This window comes from Larus michahellis, chromosome 21 (assembly GCF_964199755.1).
Source record: "Larus michahellis chromosome 21, bLarMic1.1, whole genome shotgun sequence".
Lineage (NCBI taxonomy): Eukaryota > Metazoa > Chordata > Aves > Charadriiformes > Laridae > Larus > Larus michahellis.
Window position 1 is genome coordinate 5599573 of NC_133916.1, and position 20549 is coordinate 5620121.

General features: G+C 41.6%; 1 protein-coding gene across 5 annotated transcripts in view; it reads left to right on the forward strand.

The window, feature by feature from the left end:
* The window catches only part of SRGAP2 (SLIT-ROBO Rho GTPase activating protein 2), a 108401-nt gene that overhangs the window by 29212 nt on the left and 58640 nt on the right, over positions 1–20549 (forward strand). For all 5 annotated transcript variants that reach the window (XM_074563983.1, XM_074563985.1, XM_074563986.1 and 2 more), the window contains exons 3-4: positions 8291–8483; positions 17859–18021. In XM_074563983.1, coding sequence (XP_074420084.1) covers positions 8291–8483; positions 17859–18021 — 356 coding nt within the window. The remainder of the gene's footprint in view (positions 1–8290; positions 8484–17858; positions 18022–20549) is intronic.

Genomic DNA, 20549 nt, shown 5'->3' on the forward strand with positions numbered 1-20549 from the left:
GGGAGAAAGGTTTGAGTGGTCAGTACGAGAGTGTGATGAAAAATACCGGGGAGCCTGGTGCTTCAGGGAGAATTGGTGTGCCCTGGGCCAGGAGGGGAAATGGCATTTACAGCAGGGAAAACTCCTTTACGTTAAAAATGTTCACCAAATTTTTGGCCAAGTGTTGGCTTCGTCACCTGGCATGAGAGGAAGCTGCTCAAATAACTATTAAAGAGTTGTTTGGAGAACATATTATTTCAGGTTGCTTAAAGGGCCCAAAGCGATCTCTGCCTCCCGGAGCACACAGGTGCTTGGGATGTTCATTACTGGAGGCTATGAAGAGATCGTCACCTCGAACTGTTTTCTGAGTACCGAAAATATGAACCGGGGGTGTGTGTGTGTGTTGCTTTTGATTACACTAATAGTAATTAGTGACACTAATGTGTCAAAATGACTTTTAAATTGCTTCATTACATAAATCCATGCTGCACACCATTGATAAAATGTAGTTTTACTACTTGCCCGTAGTATTTTTCCAGCATTCAGAAAGTGGGAAAGCATAAGAAAAGGTTTGTCTGAGGTTTTGTTTTTTTTTTTTGGCTTGATGTCATCTGGGGGGAACCTTTAACTGAGTACGGACAATCCTAAAATAGCTGTGAAACTTCCTGTCGGCAGAAGTAGTTGTAATGCTCCTGCTGCTTGCATTTAGGTTCTGGGGTTTCATTTATTTTAAATATGCTGATAAGCTTTTATTTATTTTGAATAAACAGCTGTAGAACATAAAAATAGAATATTGCCTGATGGACTCAGACATGTTACCTTTCTCCAGGTTTTGATGCACACTATGGGTTAGTTACAAAGATGAGGACTTTGCCTGCTCTTGCGCCCGGGAGGAGTTACCCACGCTCTGCTGTTGGAATCAGGGCAGTGCATCCCTGCACAGGGTAATTTAATCTGGATTCTGTTTTCAAACATCCTCCCTGAAAAGTCAACATCATGGACTGTGTTTTGATAATAGCAAGGGAGACTTTTGTGGCTATTTCATTAGACAAAAAAATCTAAATATTTAATTTGAATTCTGCCTGGATTAAATGCCTTGGCAACTTTGTCAACATGTTTAATTGCATAATCTTGAGCATTTGTTTAAAAGCTTTGCAGATCTGAAGCCTTGCATCACTTTGCAGTCTGTGAATTACAGATGAGTGGGTTGTTGTGGGTTTTTTTTGTTTTTGTTTTTTTTGTATGGGTATGGAAAACCAGCATATAGGCTTCTCGTGTTCAATGGGATTCTACCTGAAGGGTGCTTAAAGTTATAAAATTTCCAAGCTCCTCATTGTGATGGAAGCATTACACAACTGCAATAAAGGCAGAAAGCATCAGCTGCCTCGCTCCCTTAAGTGACACTTCTGTTGTGCCTAGAAAAGCTGGTAGACCCAAGTAATTAGTGATGCAAATATATTATGATGTAGGTATGAAAATGAAAGATGAGTGTCCTCCGTACTTCACTGAGACTAGCCTTAATTTTTGCTTTTAGGTATGTCTCGCGTCCTCTGCTTTTATTTCAGTAATGCAAAACTTCATGCGCTCATCTTGCATGTCAAAATAGTTTCATCAATCTGTATTAGAAAGAATTTCAGCTAGTGACTCCTACAATTCTGTTCATACGTTTGTAACTATGAGGGATTCTTGCCCACCTGTATTACCTAATGCTAATATTTCTCAAATGGGTAAGGAATATCCTGTTTTTTAAGGAAAATTTACCTTTTCCAGGGCATGCAGTTTGACAGGATTATGAACCTGAACTTGAATCTCCCTTCTGGCTCTGGTCTTAAACAAAAGACTGTATTTCTTCCTCTTATATCATTTTCACTTCAAAGCCTAGTTTTTAGATTACCAGTGGAGATTTTTAAGGCTGCGATGATCAACAGCTTTCGGCTAGCAACGCAGTTCGTTCTGTGAAATTCTTGCTGTTACTGTATAAAGGCTTTTCTAAGTCATGAAACCTCCCAGCCATAGCAAGGGTTGTTGGGCTTGTCGTTTGTCACAGCCCTGTTTGTAATAATGTACAAAAAAAATTGAGGCTGTTTGCACCAAACTACAAAGTCTTTCACTTTTGGAGTAAAGCCTTATATATGATGGTAGGGGAAATGTGAACGATTCTGAGCAATTAGTAATGTGTTGGGAATATGTCAAAATACATAATCCAAAGCATTCTCTCAAGTTTATAAATTTAAATGGTTTTAACTTTTACTGGAAGCTGTAGTGTTGGTTCGTTTTAATTTTTTGAAACTGAGTGGAGTGTTAACTTCAAACTAAACTGTAATCTTAACCTAAACCTCCATGGGGCTGGCGAAGGGCAGGTGGATGCTGTGCCGCTGCTGTCTTACCCTGCCATTCAGGACCCGGGTGCGTGGCAGCTCTCTGGAGATGGGAATTTAAGGAACTCATCGCAGGCAAGACGCCAGGTCTAAAATTACTGCTTCAGTCTTCTGTATGAAGTGGAGATTTTGCTCATTTTGGACTGCTTTGTCTTTCATACACTGCTGAGTAGCCTGAAAGATAAGATTGTGTTAGAGCCATGCGTGCAATTTAATGCTTGGTGACTTCCAATCCTTCAGCGTAATTGCTTCTTATGTGCTGGGCGAGGGTCCTGAAAACTCAGGGGTAACTGAGCTACATGTGAAGGTTTTGAATCTGCTGACTTCCACCTTCCCAGTTGTGGTTTGATTCTGTTGTGCTTTATTTTGATGTGCCTCCTGTATTGAGGTTCTATGGTGTTAACATGGGAGGAGGACCATCCTCAGCCATGGGGGACCACTCAGTTGAGGCGAGAGCGCAGACGGTTTTGGAGTTCAGCTCTGCCAGTTGGAGCGGATTTGTGTGGGTGAGAGGATTGCTGTTTAATCTGGGCGGGAGCTGGGGGTTGGTGGTTCTGTTTTGTTGTCATCCCACTCCTTTCCCAAGCTTGTCATCTTTTTATACAGCATGGCATTTGGGATAGGGGTGGGAACATCTTGAGAAAGCGACAGAGCAGATACGTGGAGATGTAGCTAGATACTGAAAAGCAGCTCAGGCTGCTCGTGCCTTCTCCCGGTACTCTGTGCTGTGCAGGCTGTGATTCACTGTGTTGCTATCCAGTTAGAGCAGTTGAAGCTTATCACTTGGAAGAGTTGAAACCCTGCCTAGGGAGATGATCCTGCTTGGAGCAGGAACGTTGCTCAGAGTGCATGAGATGGCCGGGCAAGGAGGTGTCCTGGGTCTGAGTTCATCCTTCTAGCCCTGTGCATGACCTACTGAAGAATGAACACGTTGGTACAGGAATTCCTTTGTTTCTGTAATTCCAACTCTAGTTTTTAGGATGCTTATGCCTAAAAAAAAAAAATCATCTTGATAAACTCTTTTTCACAAGCTGAATGTTGCATGCTGTAGAAGAGCCAGATATAGTTCCATTCAGAGTGTATAAATCTGCCTGCTCTGGATGCAGTTGTTTTATGGTAGTGCAAATTCCTGCCAGCAGCTTTTGGAAACCCTCTCCTCTGGTGTAGTTTGAGAACCCCCCTCTGTTGAGTAGAGTTGCACCGCAATTCTTAAAATCTGCTCAAGTGTAAAGGAAGTATCACTTTTTAAAATTGAAGGATAACATGCTATTAATTTCATTTAGTGGATCCTTCTCAAAGATTCTAGGGCCAGGAGTGTTTTGGCACCTCAGAATGGTCATGTAACTAGCCACCCAGACACTCATCTAGTTTAAATTTGTGGTCTCTTTCAAGCAAGAATACTCACTTCATGAAGATCATCCATATTTTTTAAAGATACAACCAGGTATGGCGGTAGTTTAAAATGCAGTGTGTCTCTTAACTTGCCTGTGGTGGAAAAAACTACTGGTGATGACCTTTCTATGGAAGTATTAGAGGCCCTATCACTTGAATACCAGCATTTTATACAGGGACGATTACCTTCATGATAATGCCATATCATTTGTGCCTATCAATACTTTATATGCTTCAAAGTTTAAAAAGGGGGGAAAAAAAAGTCAAATGGATTATAAATGTTGACAATGACAAATGTGACTAAAATACAGAAGGTTGAAGATCCTTCCTTACCCTTTGAATTCATTAAAAACTAGACATGCCTGCCGAGTGCTACAGGGAATGTTGAAAAGGTAGTTGCAAAAAGGATAAAAGTAAAATTATGCAACTGTCTAGCATTATATGATACTTTGTCCTTCTGTGACCTAGGTGACTTTATGACCTGGTGATGGAAGTGAGTAAATGGTTGGAAAACTTTTCTATTGCTACCAGGGACATTTTAATTATGTAGTTATCATCCACGTGAGCTTGAAATACAATAGAAAGGATTCTGCAATACAGGGCAAGGCTTAGCGTGAGAATAAGAATACCCGGTATTTAATCCTAATTCTACTACAGGCATCCTGACCTTGAATTAAACGTGCTCAATCACCTTCAGGCACTTGAAGCATTGGCAGCGGGCGTACAGTCTTCAGGATGCTGTTCCTTGTCTTGAATGGTCACAGTGGGTGGGATCGCTGAGGTCTACAAGTTTTAGAAAAGGAAAGGAGGTGGAAGGCTTTTTGGTGTTTAAAGTGGCTGTTAACCTAATAACCTGTGTAAATTAAAAGATGCGAAAGCAGTGAATTCAAAACTGAAGTGGTTGTTGTGACTGCAGACATAAAAAGGTCCTGCATAATACAGTGGCGCGCGGGTTAGAGCATGCAGCCTCTGACTCTGCCGTGGTACGTTCTCTGAGTAAGTTTAAAAAAAAAATATCTTTTGCTTGTGTAAGCAATGGGAAAACAAGCAGACACTTTATACTCTAGAAAGCCTCAGGAAATTCCTGCATTCTTGATTTTATTTTGTGGCAAAGTACTGTGTGGTGTGTTTTTGAAAGATGAGCAAGGTTGCCCTTCTCCAGCCCAGCGCCACAGACTGGATAAGCTGGAGCTGAATAGCTTATTGTTCCCCTCCGGGCAGCCCGATCAGCTGTCACTGCTCCCCTCAAAAACACTGAGTTTATTTATAAAGAAAAAGTGCTGATATTACATTTCTTACTAAAGGAGAAGGTTACTAGTTCTTGCTGCTGTTTAGCAGGAGAGCTGTGTGTGAAGTGTCCCACCTTGAGAACCAAGAGCTTGAGCTTCATTGTAATTTTGTGTACGTGCTCTGCTGATCTTCTAGTCTTTGAGAACTATGAGGTTTTTGGAAGTGGTCCTTTGTATTTCTGCTTTTTCTCCTGGAGCTAGTTTCTCAATCAAGAATGTGACTGACAAAGAACGTCAGAGTTTGCCGAGTTGTTGCCCTGGTAAAAGATCCATCAGTTGTAGCACAGGGAAGGGGAGGTGGCCAGCCATTACTTATCTGAGCTGTATCTGCTATTTTCTATTCCTGTCCCAATCCTTTTTAAATGTGGTGCCCTCTGTTCATCCATGCTAATAGCGTAGTTGACATTTTCTGAGAAATAACACTGTGCATTTGATCAAGCCCTAAATGCACAAATACATCATATACAAGGAAGGTATTTGCAGCATTTGAATTCTGTGCCTCGTTCTTTATCTGCTTAGCAGAAGATCCCAGATCTGCTCAAGTATTTTCTCTGTGTGATACCTTTTCATGGGTCTAGGAACTAAGCCGCAGCTTATTAAAATTAGTGTCTTTGCCCAGTGCCTTCTGAAAAGGTCATAGAGTTGTTCCTATGTTGGGACCATCCCTTTTGTTGAGGAAAGGGTGGAGGAGAAGACACAAAGGGAGGGTGAGCTTTCTACTAATTCTTGCCTTGAAGGATGTTCTTTCTTGAATGTCAGACCTGCAGATGAGTGTTGGGTTAAGGACTGGGCAGCTTGATTCATTGCAGCGAGGAAACAGTACGTTACTGCACACTTTAGTGCTATTATCGTCTATCTACCTCACCTGCTTTTCTTTATGAAAGTCTTAATGACAAAGTCACGGGTAGAATGGGGATGTCTTGCTTGCATTGCATGGGACTGAACTTGACACTCATACAGAGTTTTGCAAATCCATTAGTAGTTTTGTAATTGGGGATCGAGCTGAATGGAGAAGATATGTGTGTGTGTGTGTATATATCTTCATAGCATATGTTGAGCATCAAGCAGCAAATTTTTAAATAAGTACTAGCAGATCTAATGTGCTCTTTGTTCTCTCCCTGTGCCCCTCCCAGCCCCTGCAAACTCTGAGATACTTTTGCTAATTGGAACCAAGCAAACAACAAAGAAATCAATCTCTCAAACTTGCAAGAAATGCAATAGGCAGGTTTTACCTGGCGTTGCTCATGCCTCCCCGTGCTCTGCCGGAGGAGCGCAGGGTGCTGGGCTGCACCCATCCTGCTGTACCCGTCCTGGGCTGGAGTGGGATGTGGAATGGGGCTTCCTGGGGAAACAGGCATGCTGAAGTGGGTTTGATTAAAGAAGTATGTGTGTTTGGCCTGTGTATTTGCTTGTAGTTGTATTTCCTGATGAAGACACAAGTTTTCCGTTTTCTAAAATTCTCTCCTGAGAAAAAAAACAAACTTGACCAGCTTTGCCCACACATCGCAGGTTTGACTACTCCATTTCATTCTGTGTTACGACCTTGCTGCCTGTATTTTCTCCTCGCAGTGAAAGCTACAGAAGCCCCTGGGTACTACAGTCTCAGAGAAGTGGTACTGCCAAATCAAAGTGCTACACAAGGTCATCTTCAAGCTTGAAACCTCCATATTTTTTCAGATTTATTTGGGGTTTTTTTGGCAAGCCTAACTAAGAGATGCATTTGTATACACATGCCTTGGAGTCCCTAAAGTAAGGATGCATGCTTTCTTCATTGCAAATCCTGGACCCCCTGAAACGGTTTGTTCCTGGAGATGTAAGCACAATTCAAGGCAACCGATGCCCATAGTGCATGGCAAGAGTAAAGCGCTCGGAGGTCCAGATGGTATGCTTTTTCTGGGCAAAGGGACAAGCATACAGAGGAGGCCAAGCTGGCCTCTAGTATTGCGTATCTCAGGAATTAGCAATGAAGTAGTTGATTAAAAAAATTGCATTTGGAAAATGATACTTGCCCATCTTCAGTTGTGGTGACCATGTTGTGGGTGCCTGCAGTTACAATGCAGAGATAGAAACAAAGCTCTGCATGCAGAAGACCTGAACGTTCCTTACTCTATTGCTGATTCTGAATTCAGCTTGGAACAACACATCTCTGAAAACCTTTGGAAAGAGCAACACTAACCGTCTGTCAATAGCGGGCATCTCTAAAGTTTGAGTGCTGACAAACCTTTAGATGAAAATATGTATTTTATTGTTTTCATGTTGAGTTTATTGCCTGTATAAAAGCCAAATAACCTCTACTGCCTGCATCACTGAATATTTCTGCATCTTTAGACTAAGAGACTGACACGCTTCTGCTATGTTTTCTTGCCCTGTTTGACTGTGAGCAAGACATTTCACTATTCTGTCCCTCAAATTCAGAATTAGTAAGATAAGGAGGAGAACACCCTGGCTTACAGGGCTAATGCGAGAAGTTTTCATATTTGTAAAATGTTTGAAAACTGTATGTAAAATACTGTGTTAATAAAAATAGATATCTTCAGTAATAATTATGCATAATAATAATATTAACACCTATATTTGTGTGCTTTATGGGTCCTTTAGACTTTGATATGTTACTTGCAGATATTTTAAAAAGAAAACTAGTCTTCCTGGAGGTAATTCCCTAAGGGGAACTGCTCTCATGTTGGCTCTCCAAAGGGGTGTCTTTATCTGTTTCGATGGCTTGGGTTATAATGAGAGCGCCACAGCTGGAGACTCAGTAACTAACTGAATAATCCAAAATTGGTGCCTTTGGGGAGTGCCCCAGTATGCGCAACGTCTTGTTTCTGCATCAAGAGTAGTCTGCAAAGGAATTTGATAGAAATTCCCTGAAGTGATTTTCTGAGCTGACGTGGGGTATTGCAGCATTCAGTCCTGTTTCCAGATTGAGATTCAGTACATTTTTAGGCAGTGACCACCTCTTCTTGATGCCAAAAATGCACTTGACACTTGTAATTGATGCACTCTGCAGCAGTAAAGCTTTGCTTGTACATCTGCACACCGGAGTGCAGGTTATTGGATGGCTTTCCTGTGACCGGTGCATCCGAGATGCAATCGCAATCGTCTTCTGTCTGTGGATATAGTTAATCATAATGGAGCTTTGCTAACATATGACTAATGAGGGACCATATTTTTAACTATATTTTACTGGAGAATTTTTATGGTGTTTTCTCTAATGGGATTTTGTTTAATCTTTAGTGCTTTTATTTGTTACAGAGATCCGTGCCCAATTGGTAGAGCAGCTGAAATGCCTTGACCAACAGTGTGAGCTTCGGGTCCAGTTACTGCAGGACTTGCAGGATTTCTTCCGCAAGAAGGCAGAGATTGAGATGGATTACTCAAGGAATTTGGAGAAGTTGGCTGAGAGATTCCTGGCTAAAACTAGGAGCACCAAAGACCAGCAATTCAAGTAGAGTATTTGCCTTTTGTTTTTGCCCTTTTTTCCCTGTAGATGTGGTTGCAAGGGTAGGAATGCAAAAAGAGAGCTGATACAGTGACTGTAGGTACCACCGCTGTTGTGAATGTCAGAATAAAATGTTTCCTAAGTTTGTGTTAAACACAGAACCCATTTTATGTCTCTACATAGCCTGGTTGCTGGCTTCATTTCAGTAATTCCTGGTAGGTCATGTGTTGTCAATAGGGGGTAGAATGGTAAAAATTGGCATGTCTAAAAGGAGTAATTTTTTTGGGAAGGTGGACAAAGCTGTACACCAGATTTGATGGACATAGCCAAGATTTCCTTCAGTGTCAGTGGCTTTTTTTTTTTTTAAGAGTAACTGTTCTAATCTGTTATATGCTGTGAATTGCCATTGCAGCACTCTGTTTTCAATGTCCTGCGCATACTCGGTGTAGGATTTAAGAGTGTTGTATCTCTGCTACTATCATTTCTAAACAGTAGAGGAATGTGGCCAATAGTACTTCCAAATAGAGCTGTACCGTTTGGGAAGGGGAATCCCTAGATGCTAAGCTGGTGGGACTCAATTAAAATTTAAAGATGTCCTTACAGACAATCATCGCACCTGCTTGAAACATTATTTACAGGTAGGTCTGACCGTACTGCTTTGGTTGTTCCCTGTTTAACTGTTTGAGTTGGGATGACTAACGTGTATAGAACGTGGTTTCATGGATTTAAATCCTTCAGATTTATTGCTGCCTCCTGCCTGGAGGAAGGGACCCAGGGGCTTTTCCCAGGAAGGGGTGTAGGAGAGGACCTGGGGGTGACGAAGGGGTTGGTGCCAGCTGCATGGCACGGAGGCATCAGTGCGGTGAGGGGGTGGCCAGCACAAAGCCAGGGCCACGGGGCTGCTGTAGCTGGTCTGGGCAGCACACGAACTTCTCAGGTTTTGTTGTCAGGACAGCAGCTGGGAAAACACGGAGCAAAAGCAGCCTTGGGGGCTGAATCATTTCGGCTTTGGACAGATCGGTCTGAGAGGATCCATCTGGGTCTGCCTCCGCCCAAAGTGCAGCGTCACTTTTAGTATTGTTTGGGGCTGGCCGTTATCCGTGTTTTTGTTTCTCTGTTGTTGCTGTGTTTGGAGGATGTGGGGATGTATCAGCTTTCCCTTTCCACTAGAAGCTCTTTTTGTGAAAGCCATTAAGCAGGCACCATTTTAGTTTCCTTTCTGTACAGCTTTGATGTCATTTACTTTAATCCTCATTTATAAACGCGCATTGTGCTACATTGTTGGGAAAGCGCAGCTCCCAAGCATAGCCATTTGACAGGTTGGAGAAGAGTTACTCTCCGTATTTATAGAGCTGTAATTGTCTTAAGTATTTTTTTTTTCTTTTCCTTTATAGTGAAAGTGTTCTTGTAACTATAAGTTACACATATTCTGCACTCGCCTTTAAGATGGCACTAAAGAAACAATGTCTCGAACTATAATTTTCTTCTGTATTGTGACTGGTCTTTTTCTGTTTATTTTGTTATTCTTCATGAAAATTGAAGTGTTTTCCTTTATATTACATGATATGAAACATCAGAAACACTTTTGTATTCAGCTTTCAGTGTTAGGAAAGGTGTATATAGCTTACTTCCTATTTTGAGATTTACATTGAATTTTTAATGTGGAAGTTTTTACCATAGTTGAGCAGAATCCTACATGTGTCATGCTTCATGTGAATTAAATATGCTGGCTCTCATACTGCAGGTTCTTTAAATTTTTTGTTTGTTTGTTCTAATGTATTTTCCTCACTGAGCCATGCCCCTGTTTTTTGAGCTGTTTGTAATTTAGGTAGGCTTTATAAAGTTGGATGTGGAGAAATTTCATAAGCTCATAAAACGTTCGCTTGAATTTCTGAATTAAATGTCCATGCGTTTCTGGTCAAGTTCAGGGCATTGGATGAATATTCCAAAGCCCGTTACTGAGCATCCATTTGACTGCTTTGCAGAGAGGGGTAACGCTGCTTGGGCTCCTGATTGCGCTGCCATTAGCAGCAGGTACCTCCTGGCAGAAAAGCATCTTGTTCTTGGAATATGTTACCCCTGCAAGGCTTGAGTCACAAATGTGCAAGTTATTAATTCGGTCAAGAGTAGAAATAAGGGAAAAAATAACTAGGAGTCTGCTGGGTCTGTGGGCAGTATTTGTCAGAGCGCACAGCGGTAAAGCTGTCTGTCTGGGTAGCTCCATCTATTGCTGGTTTGGTCATTTCTGCCTGCTGGCTGTAACAGTCAGAAATGTGTCAGAATACCACAGGGGATCAGTAAGGAAGCAATTCCAATTATAATTACCTATCCCCAACACTGCTCTGTCTGAATAGCGACGAGTAACTTCGCTGGTGTCTCTTCTGTAGACGCTGAAGCTGTAATCCCATTTGGAAGTCCCCAAAAGACCATTTGATCAAAGCCAAGTATCAGATCTTTCCTCCTGAGGAGCCTGGTATTACATGACTACGAGATGCGCACAGGCGGGTGGCTACTCTGTAATTGCCTGTCTGTGACCCTATAAATATACAGTAATAGCATGTTCTTTCGATAACGTGATAATTATGTCGGAAGGTACCATATCATTCAGTGACTGCTTACCATGTCACTTGCCGGTTTTAGATCTCATAACACACTGTCAAGGAGGAAATCTGTCAGGCAGTAACCCTGTAATTTGCATGTGCTTTCATACTCAATAGCTATTATGTCATTGCCAAGTTGCTACCAATGTGTTCATTTAAGGGAATGCTCTTAAGGGCAGGAGGCTTCAGTCTGACCCTTGAAATTGGATTGTGTGGCTTCCTCCACCATCCATCTCCGAGCTGGTAAAAGCACACGCTTACAGGAAAGGGCAGCGTGAGGTGCGGGCTTGTGTTGGGTTTCTAACAAATGCATTGCATGGGGTTTATTTTTCTTAGATGTGGCTGCACCAGAGGATAAGCTGATCGGGTGGCTACATTTTTCTTATGGGTTTTGAAATGTAGGTGCTTGGGTCTTGACAGCAAACTGTATAGTCAGTGATGGGCTTAAAGGGTGCTTGCACATTGCATAGTTTGAAGGTAGCTTTACTGGAGCACCTTAAAATGATTTGCAGGAGTAGGTGTATGTTATTCTCATTTTATATCTTCGAAGACGGGGAACAGATTGGTTTAGCCAAGGTGACATACAAGTTGATGACAGTTGGATATATCCCAGGTTTTACTTGCTTTTAACTACTCTACCATGGCTGTTAGACCTCGCTTTGTCTATTCTCTTTTAAAAATGTTTTTTCAATTAGAACGGATTATTAAGGAGAATAGTCATAAAAACCATATATATGTGGCAAGGCTTCTTCAGTACCTGTTAGTAAATATCCTTGCGCGAGATGTAAGGACTGGAGGAAAAAAAATGCATTTCACAGCTGAAATCTTACAACTCCTGTTGTTACAAGAGCTTGTTGGTCACAAGTTTGGTGTCGTCATCGCTCCTTAAAGATCTGCCTAACGAAAGGTCTCTTGTGTAGCAGTTAAATCTGAGCACCGATCTCAGCAGGTGTCTGCCTTTGATGCTGCGTCTTGGGGTCCCTGCAGGCAGCAGCGCTGGGTGTGGGTCTGACCCCCATCCTCGGGGGAAGGCTCTGTCCCGCTGCCCCGAAACCCTGGGGCCTTGAACTCCAGACTTCAGTTCTCTTATTTCATATGATTTTGTTCTAAAGGCATCTGCCTATTCAAATAATCAGTTAACAATATTGAAAGCCGTGGCAAACTTGAGTGATTCCTTTCAAGGGAGAAATTGGAGAAAATAAAAAAGAGAAAAAAAAAAAAGGAAAAAAAAAAAAAGGGAAGAAAAAAAATGAAAAGACAATGCTATTTTAAGGCCATGTCAGAATAATCTTTGGAAGGAGGATACTGAATAGCAATTGTCAGCTGGAGAGCTGAATGTCCAGGATATCCCAGCATGAAATTCAGATGGCTTTCTGGCAGCCTTTGCCTTGAAGTAGAAGATGCAGAATAAGTCTGGCAACCTTCAGGCTGAGCACTTGTAAACAACAGATGTTCATAACTGGAATCTTTTGGAAGAGAAGGGCAGGGAGCAGCGTGTATGTCCATGCTTGTAATTCTCAAAATTTACAGTTAACACTGAGCTGTGTCAGGAACACTTTAAGGGGAAATCAAATGTTGCAATTCAACTTTAATTTTCTTTAAAGTGAAATGATTTCTTTAAAGGAGAGATGATGCAGGCTGTGAGGGAGGTATCAACAAAAGCATTTGGGTCACATGGACTTCGGTTACGTTGTTGTTATTGTTATTTAATTTTAATTGATAAATATTTTGACCTGTGATTCTTTTTGATGGAGCTGAGTTCTGAATGTGTTTTTTTTTCTGAATTTTTGTCAAATAACAACATTTGTAAGGTTTTTCTAAGTATGACACGTTCATTTATTCAGAGACCTCAGTGAACCCGAAGAGCTGGGAATACAAGACCATCAAAAATTGATGTACAACCCCAGGAAGGATCTTTGTGCTGTTTTTCATCATATCAGTGATCCCAGTATCGCACTGCGTTGGTTGGTATGATCGTAGCTACTCTTACAGAGCACACTGCAGAGGGAAAAATTCAGACAGGTTTGAAAAAGTATATACAGAAACAATTACCTCTGCTCTGACACTTGGTCTAGCTCTGACAGTTTGACAGTTGCACAGATCTGAAAATAACTCTTTCATCTCTCCCTTCACGTCGTACCTAATTTCAGCAGGCAGTTCAGGTGAGCTGGGCTGGCAGGTCGCTGGCGGTTTGGGAGCAGCAGTACGCAGGGTACTCTACAGAGTGGGAAATAAATCAGGATCCAGAGCACTATTCAGGAGGTACTAGTACTGGAAGTGGCTGTTGCACACCTCTAGGAAACAGATCCTGATTATTTTGGGGGAGCAGGGAGGTGGGACGGGAAACTTCTCTCTTTTTTTTTTTTTTTTTGTTGTTGTTGTTGTGTACCACCAGGAGACTTGCTTTAAAAACCTCAGTTTGAAGGGAAGGAAGATCAGAGAAGTCATCTGTTCACATGGATGATGTGACATGCCTATATTAATTTAAATGTTTCTCTCTTCCTATTTAGTAATATTTTCATTCTCATTTGACTCATTCCTTCATCTTCTGCTCCTTATGGAAACCCAATATTCCTATTCCTGGTTTGTGGGTGTGGGGTTGGCTTTCTGTTTTGGTGGGGTTTTTTTGTTTTTAATCCAGTTGGTGGGGGAGGAGGGGTTTTTTTTAAGGTAATTTTTCTGCTGTTGCTCTGAACGGGGTTACCTTGCAATGCCCAACTAAGTGTTGCTGGCCTTTGTCGCTCTCTCCTGCTTGCCTCGAAGCAGATAAATCTTGGACTGTCTGAGAGTTCCTTGTATGAATGAGTAATTTAATTAAAACATTTCAGATACTTGGGACTCAATCTTCCCTTATGATCTTTTGAGATCGACTGAAACCTTTGAAGTGGAAGTTGCACAGGACCCGATCAAGATAACACCCGAGAAACCACAGAGCTTCATACTTTGTGGTTCCTTAAAAAAAATCTGTGCACAACTTCCTCTTCCTGCTCCCAAACACCCTTGATTGCTGTGATCTGGTGTAATTTAGGCTAGCCTAAATAAACTCTCCAGATTCACTATCATCACACAATCTTTAAATGAGTATAAATTGTGCTTGAAATAAACCTGGATCTTGGCATCTTCCTCGTCCTCCTCCTCCTCTCCTTGTGCGGGAAGTTTGAGTCAAACAGCTATTGTGAATGTGAAATCGCCAGCTCTTTGGGAAGGTTCATATCCAGGTCCTAAAGTTTTGGGTTGATCTCATCAATTTTACTTCTTAAGGGTGAATAGTGACTCCGGTCATTCTGCAGGATCTGTGGAAATTGAGCTCACTCTTGATTATACCCAGTGGTCCCTATTGCTGTTTTTCTTCCTTTTTTCATCCCTCCTCTGTGGTGACATGAAACTGGAAGCAGAGTATATTTGCCAGCTCCTTTGAGAATTGAAATGGTTAATGAAAATAGCAATTTGCTTCTCTGCCATCTGCTTGTGGTTATGATAGAAAAGGGTCTGTTGTAAACAGTTGTATAACTTCTGCTCTGTGTTGTGAAAACTGTTGCCATGTTCCACCCCAGAAAATACTGTGTTTTTAGAGGTGCTTTAACAGTTAATGTGTGTGTAGTTTTAAAGGCTACTGGGAAGGTCTGCAGCAAGTAACTGCCTCTTTCCTTTTCTGTTTCACTTCTGTCTTAAGACCTGCCTTTATCTGTGTTCTGCCAGTGCTAGAAAAATTGTCATAAGAAAATAAGGAAGGAGAGATTTTGCCTCGTGTCCTGTAAAAAACCTTGCTGTGAAAGCACTGAACCTGTACAAAAGCAAGACAGATGATTTTACCAAGGTACTGAAGGGGTTAGCGAAACCAACAGACACCAAGAAATTAAAGGAATTTAAAGGAAAAAAATCTTGCAGCGTGCAGGGCTGTGGTTGCATGAGGTTGAGCTCAGGGTGCGGCACTCGCTGTGCAGACCCGAAGGTGACAATCCCGGTCGCGGATTGGAAGCATGTGGGATTGCGATTATTTTTTTCCTGCAGGAATGGCCTTTCATGTCTAACCACACGGAGTGTGTCAACAACCCATCTGGCGCCATTAGACACCAGCAATTTTACTCACCATCCTTTTCATGGGCTCTTGGTATTCCTGCTATGTGCTGCCTTAGAATAGCTTCGGGTGTTGTGGTAGGGCAGCCTGGACAGCTGGGAATTGTCCAGTTAACTATTGCATCTCTTCTGGTTCCCATTTGGTGCTTCAGTTTTCTTTGGAAAGCATGGCACTCCTACCATGCTGCTCTCCATTCCCTTCCGTGTATTCTTGTCTGCAGTCATAATTCTTGGTCCTTGCTCACAGCTCTTCCAAGCTGCTCAAGGTGGGGTTGGACTGAGCCTCGCTGGGGGCATCTGTGATCAGCCAGGTGCTTCTGGTGGAGTAGGTAGCAAAAATTCATAATGAGATGGAGAATGTGATGGGAGATACTAAGGATCAGAACAGCTGGGTGTTTTTGGGTTGGCAGTTTGTGCAGACAAATGCTAGCTGGATGACTTCTGACTGCCCAGAGGAGATCTGTGGCTGCACTGGTCTTAGGAAAGGAGTGAAGCAGCAAAGTGATGAAGTAGCAACAGGCTGTTAAGGGTTTTGAGGCAGGATTTCAAACAGCTAGAACAAGATCAACTGGTGGAGAGTCTGAGCTTCTTGTTCCTAAGTTTCATCGCCAGACTTTTTGTGCTAGTTGTTAAATTTTCTCTTGCTGTAGCAAGTGAATCCAGCTTTAGAGAGCAAATACTAAGTCAGTGTGTAAAGTACTTTGATATCATTGGGGTAAAGGAGCAAACCGACCAACTTTCAACATCTTTTAATACCGTTCTTCATAAAAATTCTCTTTACAACCATCCATAATACTATCTTAGTTAATTTGCTTCCCATCTTCTACCTGTCTGTTGGTAGAGATGGTGTGTACACCTCCGACCCTGCGCTGCTCCTTGGAGGAGCTCTTTCTGGAGATGCCTTTCCTCCTCCTGCCCTCTCTTTAGTGGAAGAAAGCTGTGTGTTTTTTCTTGTCTCACCTAAATAAAAAAAAACCACCTTAATGTGTATATTACCTTCTCTCGTGGTGGCAGTTTTTATCTCCGTTTCAGCAGGAAGCAGAGCGTACAGCTCCTTACCTGCGCGGGTGCCATTCGAGGGCTGGCTGCAGCCTCGTCATACCCGTAGATTCACAATTCTATTAGCTGGGTCTCACAGTTACAAATTAGCTCGCTGGCATATTAACAAAACAAATGGTATGCTGCAAACACTGATTGCAGATCGGGGGGCAACTATTTGATTTATATAGCTTAACATCTGGCAGTTTCAACCTTGTACAGTTCTGCATTTTGATCGTTCCATCTGGTTTTGCGCGTCAGCAGTATCTGCAATACAGGATGCAAGAATACAAGAGAAAATATTGTCTCTAAATAAAATCTATGCCTTCTCACACTTTATTTTCTTTTTTCTTTTTTTTTTTTTTACTCAAAACACCAGGAGAACCAAAAGCCCAGAATCCTTTTTATATACCTTTATATAGCACCTCCCACTATACACGCACGCTCCAAACCTCGAAGCAGTCCAGATCACAAGCTGCAGTCATTTCCTGAGCTTTTCTTTTTTTTAAGGAAAAGAAACAAAGCATCAAGATCAGCTGTTATGAAACTATTCTTCTTTATCTAAAATTATCCATACTGCACTACAAATCCAACTGCTGATGTCAAGTAGGGTAATGAAAGTCTGCCATGGCTTAATTTTCACAATGTCAGACATCTCTTGCAGCAGAGATTGCTGGCCTTTTAAGTGCAGAATATTCCCTTTTTCAATGGAAATTAAACTGCATTTCTTTTAAGAGGAAAGAAATCTGATACAATTGCATACAGTAATCAAGAGCAGCTTTGGCTTTCCACCAAGGATTTGACTGTCTCTTTTCTAAATAAATATTATTGTACTGTAAACAAATGGCAAACAGAGGGAAGTGAATGTTGTAGTTAAGACTCACCTGGGTCTGCCAGTTCCAAACGCTGCTGCGGGACCATGCAAAATCACTGCTAATGTCCTCCTTTCATCTACTATGAAACAGTGCCTTAGGAAATGACTTACTCCTTTCAGTAGGTGACATGTTGATCCAAAGAAACGGAGGTTCCTCTCATCTCCCCTTTTGCCCTGTGTATTGCTTATTTGCAGGGTGCAAAGTGAATCAGCCGTAATAAGGTGAAGAAAGTTCAAAGATGAGAAAATAAATCTTGTTGTATGAATGGTGCTTTCTCTTTTGCACAGGACAGAGATAGATGTTTGCACATAATTGTGTTTGTACATGAAACATAACATTTTGTTTCCTATGCAGATGCTATTTAGCTAACTGGATGCTTGAAATCTTTCTATTGTGGTTAAGTCGCAACTGCCTGAGAGGGCACTGTGAAACCTATTGTCAGAGACTGGAGCCATCACTCTCCCTCAGGCACTGCAATTTATGCACAAATTCTTGGATTCAAAAGAAAAAATTAGAGCCTACGTTTGGCATACTGTAGCTTGCACTTGCCTGATCTGCTTGTTGGGGGACAAAAGCCCATGGCCATGTGGTGTGTGTGTAATCGAGAGCATATTTTCTGTATGTACAATAGCAATTTTAGAGCCTTTCTCTGCTCTCCTCTCCCTCGGCAGAACCACATGTACTGAACTGGGTTTCTAGCGTTTATAGATACAGAACATCGTGAACAGAATCATTTTGTCCGCTTCAGGTAGTCCTATCCAATTCTTGTTTCTATTTTGTGTCCTTTCTAGGAAGGATCAGAATGTGCTATCGCCAGTCAATTGCTGGAATCTCCTGCTAAATCAGGTGAAGCGGGAAAGCAGGGATCACACCACGCTCAGTGACATCTATCTCAACAACATCATCCCACGCTTTGTCCAGGTCAGCGAGGATTCGGGGCGCCTGTTCAAGAAGGTAACGGAATGCTAGAACGCATGTCTCTTTTGTTTGGACCTTTTGAAATACAAAGTTTTAGCTATTACTTCTGGTGGACTGATTTATTATTGACTGTGGTTAACACATGTTGAGGTTTTTTTTTCCTCTTTATGTATAGCTGTGCTTGACTTAGCTCTAGTTTCTCTAGTTACTTTCTTGTTCTAGTACTTTACGATTTTCCTGAAAGCAATTAGTTGAGATTCATTGGTCTAAATTTAGGCCATAGGTTTTTTTTCCTCTTCACCTGCTTGCAGTTTTGTATGCACTTTTAAACTTTTATTAAATAATCAGAAACCCTCCAGATCTTCAACTCTGAATATAATGAAGAACAAGTCTCCAAAGACAGATTTATATCCACTGTAGAGGAGAAACTACTGTTAAAAGAAAAATTAAGGAGAATTCCTACTATGCCAGATAATAAAAGGATGTATTGTCCTTGTCTGCAAAAGGGAGAAAAATGCAGCTGAGGTCTCTTTTGTTAGCCTTGTCCCCTTTCTCTCCCCTTGATTTCCACCTGGAAAAAAAAGGTGGGACAGTGTGGGAGGGTATTTTCCTATTAGGAATCTGTTCTTCCAGTTGAAGAAACACAATATGGAAGCTTCGTAACACCTATTAAATGGTAATGCCTCATCTCTTCAGAGGTTTGTCAATGGCTGTAACATCTGCTAGTTAACATATTAAAAACATTGCAATTTGAACTTTGAAAGCGATTTCTCTTCCGCCACTCCCCACCCCCTTGCAATTTATTGTGATCTTGCAGAGCTATTTCTACTCTTGCAAGACCTAGAGACGGCAGTTGCAGAAGGACTCAAGCTTTCTAAAGAATACTTTTGCGGAGCCTCATCCTAAATCACATTGCCTCCGAGAGAGAAAGGGGAGAGGAACACTTTTGATAAAAAATACTGGCGTACTTTCATGTCTGTCTTTTTGCCTTCAGTTGTTACATTAAGAGAGAGTTATGTGAGTAGTGTGTGACTTTAAAATTAAAATCTCTTTAGGAGCAGTCAGCAGTAATAAGAGGCCTCCTTGGCTTTTCACTCTGGTCTTGACAGTCTTTTGAAATGTCTTGAGGAATAGTGTTCAGGTATTTCTTAACATCACTACATTGCTTTAACTGATAAAGAGAGTCTATACAATGCAGTCCATTTAGACTGCTAGAAAATGAACAGTGCTAAATATTGTGTGTGGTATTTCGTGTCAAGATGCACTTGAAGGAGCAGCGTCTTGTGTGTTACCTGGAGAGCAGGATGCGTTTGCTCTTTTACAGCAGGTATTTGCGTGTGGTGGTGACTGATTCCTATAAGAGAATGAAAATAAGTGCAAGTGCACTGTTGTGTTCCTTGTCCTCTGTGTATTCCTTGAGTTTTTAATGGCTAGTAATGGAGTATGAGAAATATATTCAAGTGTTACACTCTGTTTCTCTTCTACTTCTTTTTTTGAGACATTGCCCAAGCAGAGAAGGAACCTTCTCTTTTTCAAGTAATGTCACACTAAGGCCTTTTTGACCTTTTAAAACTTTCTGGTAATTACATTATGGTTGATTAGATACTTACATGGGATTATTCAATGGCAGTTACTCTTCAATTCCTCTAATCCTTCCAAAGGATAAGTAATCTCCCCACTGAATTTCAACAAGGGCTGTGCTTGAGGAAAGTAGCTGAGAAAAAGCCTCGGCAAAGTAGTAGATGGAAACTGATATTATCCCAGTTTGGCTGGAAACGAGCATCTTAATTTTCAGCCTCTTGTGTAAGCATGGGTTTGCCCTGTTTTATTTTGGGCAGTAGGACTTGAATAAAAACTAATAAAAAACGGACCATAAAAAAATACCCCCCCTCTGGTTTCTTTCTCACAGACCAAATGCAAACTCCGTATTAACTTGCGCAAACAAAAGGCACTTGTTACTAAATTCCAACTATTTGTTGTCTGACTGTTTGCCAGGCATACCAAATTGGCTGAAGGCCAAAGCAGGTATTAGATTACTATTCCACTTGTGCTGGGTGGTTAAAAACAAAAATTGCATCCTGTCTTATCTAGTGTCACGTAGTTGAATAAGATAGCAGCTGATAAATAGAGAAATTTGGCTGAACTTGGATCTGCCGCTCCTTGTGGTTTTTCTCTAGAATCTCTTACCTTCCTGAGCAGCAAGAAGCAGTGTGAATTGGCACAAAAGCTACTGTAGGCTAGAAAACAGCTGTGGTGTGCAGTTAAAATATTGCAAAGCAGCTTTATATTCCAGGGATTAAAAAAAAAAATGGTGCCCATTTATAAAACCCCTGTGTAGCATGCTTGTAGTACGCTGTATATCCCAATATACAATCAATCTTCAGAATAGCTCTGGACCATAAGCAGGCAAATGGTACCTTTTCCTGGATGAAAAACCAGGGACCAGTGGATGGAGTCACTTATCCAGGGCTGCTCAGCAAGTCCCTGCCAAAGCCGGGATGCCTTTCTGATCGGTATCTGTATTGAGGGGGAATAATTAGGTGACTCGGTGAGATATTTAGCAG